Here is a 5,870-nt window from a genome sequence, read left to right as displayed (position 1 = left end):
GGGGAAGAGGGAAAGGGGAAGAGGAGAAGAGGAGGAGGGGGAAAGAGAACCAAAAGTAAGAGGATAAAACATCAAATATCTAAGAAGAGCTCTAAAGTCAACATGGATTCAGTAACAATCACTCAGACACAATGGCCTTTTTTTCCCCTCTAGGAGAACCTGAAGTTCTGTCTAGTAGAAGTGAGGAAAAAATAAACAATGCCTTCCAAAGAAATAATTTTCCCCTCTTGAAAATGGTTTATTGGCAGTGGGCTGGAAGAGACAGCAGAATTAGCATTCACAGACAACACCACACCAGTCCCGAGGGCAGCAAGAGTGATGGGAAAGCCTGAAGGCCCCCTCTTCAAAAGCAAGTGTGTAGGCGGGGGCCTGGAGTGTTGATGGGGCAGCCTTAGATCACCTGTTCAGTAGATAAGGTTAGAAATGAAGAGAGATTCGCTGACTGCGGCTCCCGACTGACCACTTGGGGTGTACTTTCCTTGATAAGCAAGGCTGTTGGCCAGGGCTCACTTGATGTACCTTCAGGTTCTCCTTCTTCCTGCCCCAGACCTTCAGAGCAGAGGCCTGTAGGGCTCGGCCATAAGAGAAAGTCAAGACCCATGGCTTCAGCAGTGGGCACTTGATGATAGCATTAAGGTTGATGGACGCCTCTTCCTCACTCTGCCCTCCAGACAGGAAAGTGACTCCACTGACAGCAGGAGGCACTGTGCAATGCAGTTCTGTGATAGTTGCCATGGCAATCTCCTCATTGGAATATTTCTGGGTACAAGCATGGCCTGGGGTGACCATGTTGGGCTTCAGCAATGTGCCTTCCAGATAGACATGGTGGTCACTCAGAGCCTTGTACACAGCGGCCAGTACCTTCTCAGTTACATACTGGCAGCGTTTTAAGTCATGGTCCCCATCAGGGAGAATTTCAGGCTCCACAGTGGGTACAATGCCATTCTGCTGGCAGACGATGGCATAACAGGCCAGAACATTGGCATTTTCCATGATGGCAAGGACTGAAGGAGTATGCTCCCCGATCTTTAACACACAGCACCGTTTAGCAAAGTCAGCTCTATCCTTCTTATACTGGGCACAGCATTCTGACAGTCCATCCAGCCCTTGGGTGGTGGTCTTACCATTGGTTCCTGCCAAGGGTACCATGCCTTTATCTACCTTAATGCCAAAAACACCCCCCTTGGACTTGATAACTTGGGGGAAGGGACGTCCACCGTGTGCCTTCTGGTAGAACATTTTGTGAAAGAGGTTCACATGGTCATCAACAGTCGACAGCAGCTGGCAGTAGAAGTGCCTGTTCTCTTCTTTGTTCTCAGTGCTAATGGACTGCATCCACTTAGCAATGCTTCTGGTGGACTCATCTGCAGCCAGGATGCCCTTGCCTGGAGCCACAATTTGGTTAACTATGTCAGACAGCTCCTTCTTCTGCTCTGGGGTTATTGCTGGGTATGGGTAGGGCATAGTGCCAGTGGCAGCACATTCCTGGCACAAAAGGGGGTGGGTCTGCCGGTATGGTGGTGGATGAACAAAAGGATGGAGGAGTGAACGCGACTAGTGTCACCAGAACCCCGATCTGCTTGAGTTTCAGAAGAGCATAGCCTATTCAAAGAAATAATTAATAATACCACAGTGATAGGGGAAGAAGTTATGCCTGGTGACACACCCATGAAAATCAAGCAAGTAGAAGGTCTATTGACCCTCATGCTTTGCCATTGGGTAGATTACTCTCAATTTCCTTGTCCTTCAGCAGTTTGAGTGTATTGAGATAACTTGTGGATGGCCCCAGTGTAGGAAGTCCTTAGGAAACAAAAAGTCTATCAATGGTGGGGGTAGGGAAGTGGCTTAAGACATTCACTATGTGAACTGACATTTCTGCTTCTTTATAACTGAATATGGACATCCACCAAAAATAATCAATGCTCAAAGGTTTCTGGTTGCAAAATGATAAAAATTAATTTTAAATCAAATGTATTATGAATATGAGGTATTGTGACAGCCTGAATACATGTTCCACAATGTTACTATACCTCAGCCTTGGTTCTGAGCACCCAGAATGCACTGTGTAGACTCCTCCACCACTTAACACTAATGAACACTGCCTAAAATCCATTGGCTCAGGTCAAAGACTTTATATGTTAAGACCTGTAGTGATTTCATTCCAAGTATAAGGTTTTTTGCTCTTACAAAAACATAAGGTTTAATCACAGAAAAATAATACTTCTAGTACTTTCCTACCAATATTCCTAGGCATGTCTTTAGTTTTTCTTGTTCTTAGAATATTTGACTTCATTCAAAATACCATTAGCTGAGTTCAGGATTGGGATTAGGGCAGAATTTCCAACAATTTATGAAATAATAGTGAACATTAACCTATTGTTTTGTGCTATGTCATGAAAAACAGCATTCTCACCATTGACAATTATGAAACGAATTATTGATTGAGCCTGAGAAGTATTGCAGGTGTTTTAGGACCATATGACTATGTGAAGTAGTCAGCCAGGGTTTAATCCTTTCTGGAAGAGCAAACAAGCACATCCTCCCAATTAACATACATGTGGGCTTTCATGTTTAATATGTGGCAAAATTATATGCCCGTCAATGACTTGTTTTCAAATAAATTTATGATCAAAGTTATTTATGTTTGATTTGTTTACCTATTTTATATACTTGTATACCTAAGCTTCTCTCTCTCTTTTCTGTCTCTCACACACTCTCTTTCTCTTCTCTCTTCTCTCTCTCTCTCTCTCTCTCTCTCTCTCTCTCTCTCTGTGTCTCTCTCTGTGTCTCTCTCTCTCTCTCTCTCTCTCTCTCTCACACACACACACACACACACACCCCTTCCCAGTCTAAAATAACCACACTTGGAGCAAGTTTAAGAGGCCTTTGTAGGCAACTTGGAGACCTACCCAACTCAGTATCTGAGGAAATATAAACCTGGAATCATCCAGCATTGCATTGCTTGTGCTTAATTGTCATGCAACTCACATACTATATATTCCACCAATTTGAGTCATGCAACATAGTGGCTCTTACTGAATACACAGAGTTTTGCAGCAAACACCAGCAACATACAATTATAGAGTATTTCCATGAGGATCAAGGGCCCTTACTCCCACTCCCAACTCCCAGCCCATGCAGTCACTAATATGCTTTCCATGTCTCTATAGGTTAGTCTGAGATGCTTCAGATATTCTGAAGGGTAACATATGGTCTTTGTAATTGAATTCCCTCATTTGCATAATGTTTTCAAGATCAGCTATTATTGTATGTGCTTAGTAAGTAGCCTACTCCTGCAAAACAAAACAAAACAATAATAACAACAAAAGATCACCACAGAACTGGCATATTGAACATAGACTATTTTTTTTACACTGTCTGCTTTGTGCTTTGTTTTATTCTGTTTTCAGTGTGGCTTAGGTTACTCTGGACTCTCTCTGGTGTTTCTGGAAAAAGAAGGAAGGCATTTCTGTTTGCCAACTCAACACACCCTCCCTACCAGGATCACACGAGCTTTCTGGACATGCTGAACTGCTTGGGGGGCTTTAAAAATCACAAGATGTTGTCACACAGCAGGGAAGAGAAGGAGCAGCAGTGGGATTTCAGACATGACTTGTATGTTGGAGACACTCTTGGTAGTAAATCAATCTTTCTTTTCCTTCAAATGTCCCCCTCTATTGGCTATGCACAAAGTACACACCATTGAATCCACTACAAAAAGGCACTGCCTCAATTAAATTGTACTTGAGATGAATATGAAGACATCCTATTAACAGAAGACTCAGTTTGTGAGCAGTAGGAGGACAGGTTATAACAAGACTTTCCAGTAATACATGTTGGCTTGTGTCTCTGGCCTCTTGAAAGACAGCCTCCCATCACACACCTTCAAAATGATTGAAAGTTGCTGGAAAAAGAATCCTTTTTGAGTCTGAGTGAGTATACCATGTTGGGTATTTTGTTTAACCCCAGAGTTTATTATAATGCTTGCCATGTAAAAGCCAGATTGTAGTGGTGCATGCTTTTAATCCTAGCACTCAGGGGGCAGAGGCAGGGAGATCTCTGTGAGTTCAAGGTCAGCCTGGTCTACATCCAGGACTGTTACACAGAGAAGCCCAGTCTTGAAAAAAAAAATCTTCCAACAAATGTGTAATGAAGAAAGGAGATAATAAAAGTGAGAAAGGAGAAGGGGATAGAGTGAAAGAAGGAAGGAGAAAGGGAGATAGAGAGGGGAGGAGGGAGGGAAGGACGTAAGAAAAATGCAGGGAGGAGGAGAGGAAAGAGAGGAAAGAAAGGAGGAAGGGAAACAAGAAGGAAGAAAGGAAAGGAGGGATGGCAAGAAGGGAAGAATCAAACCTGCAAACAAGTTGAGACTGATCAGTTGTCCTAGAGCATCATAGGGACCATGGAGCAAGACCTGTCTTGTTGAATCAGTGATGCAATTCAGACGTTATTTACTGAAGCAGTACCCCTTTTGTAAGAAAGTGTGTAGCAAATTCTACATGATATTTTGGGGAGTTGAAGCCACACAGGCCTGTCTGTAATGTATATCCAGTACAGGTCTCTCACTCTTCCCCAACTCACAGGACCTAGGACATAAGTCACTTCTGCCTTTCCAAGTTTCCTCTTGCCTGTTCACCATTGCCCTGTCATCTTCAGGCAATTCTGAATCAATTCACAATGCACACCTAGACTCAAAAACAGAATTTGTTTCATTGTTGACCTGGTTGATCTGTAAGTAGACATGTGATCTCTGTTTATGCTCCAGTTCCAGAAAAGTACCAAAGGCAATATTGAGCAGTAGCTCTTTTATGGCCTCTCTCTCTCTCTGTCTCTCTCTCTCTCTCTCTCTCTCTCTCTCTCTCTCTCTCTGTCTCTCTCTCTCTCTCTCTCCCTCCCTCCCTCCCTCTTCCCATACCCCATCTCTCTGTATGTGTATATTTGTGTATGTGTAAGTATACACACATATACTAACATCATGTGTATTTAGAAAAGAGCCTGCTATAAGTTATGCAATGAAGACAAAGCCATGGAACCATTAATTTCATCTCAGGACCATGACTCCATCTGCACTGATATTTGTGTGAGTCATTGTTATTCTAAATAAGAAATGTGTCTGCCTCCTAACAGACTGGCTTCTGTTCAGCTAATAGGAACATGAGCTTTAACACCAGCTAGTGCATCTGTCACCACCAGTATGGTTTTGAAGTTGAACCACAATTTGATTCCCACATATGTTAAAGATCTCAAAAGGAGCAGTTCTTGCAGAAGTCATACTAAAATGACTGCATTTGTAAAAGGAATTCTTTTAATATTAATCTCATCTTTCCATCATTGAATCAAATGCTCTAAAAGTTAGTGAAAGACCAGAGAGATTTCCTGTTTATCTGAGTTTCATCCCTGGGACTCACAGAGTGGGAGGAGGGAACCAACTCCCCACAAATTGTCCTCTAACCCCAAATCTCTCTTTCCTTTCTCCCTAGTTCCCTCCCTTTTTCTCACATACTCATACACCAAATAAATGAATAGTAAAAATTTAGCTAATACCGATAAAAGCAAAAGATGAAAGAAAGCAAAGCTGAAAACATAAATGATATATTCTTCTTGAATATAAAAATAAGAGTAACTGAAATAATGCATTTCTTGAGGCGAATAAAACAATATTTGGGGTTGGTTACCATAAAACAAAACAAGAGAAAAGAAATAAAATTAAGTTGGTGAATAGGAAAACAGAAAGATGGGCTTAAGAAGGAACATAAAGAATCCAGAATAAGTTTCCAGGATGGAGTTGGTATGTCTGTACATAACAGACACATATACATGTCTGGAAGGCATGAAAGTTAATGGACAGAGTCCCTGCTTCAAGAAGAGAA

General features: G+C 42.1%; 1 protein-coding gene across 1 annotated transcript; it reads right to left on the bottom strand.

Moving 5' to 3' along the window:
• Positions 1 to 417: 417 nt before the first annotated feature.
• On the bottom strand, positions 418 to 1,464 carry LOC121432469 (fructose-bisphosphate aldolase A-like). Its single transcript, XM_041630459.1, has one exon. It carries the CDS (start codon positions 1,462 to 1,464, stop codon positions 418 to 420), a length of 1,047 nt encoding a protein of 348 aa, XP_041486393.1.
• Between the last annotated feature and the right edge of the window lie 4,406 nt (positions 1,465 to 5,870).

This window comes from Microtus oregoni, unplaced genomic scaffold (assembly GCF_018167655.1).
Source record: "Microtus oregoni isolate MIOR12 unplaced genomic scaffold, Mior012 000034F_ref0000314, whole genome shotgun sequence".
NCBI classification, from domain to species: Eukaryota; Metazoa; Chordata; class Mammalia; order Rodentia; family Cricetidae; genus Microtus; species Microtus oregoni.
The sequence above is the reverse complement of the archived record's forward strand: the minus strand, read 5'-3'. Positions and strand labels throughout refer to the sequence as shown.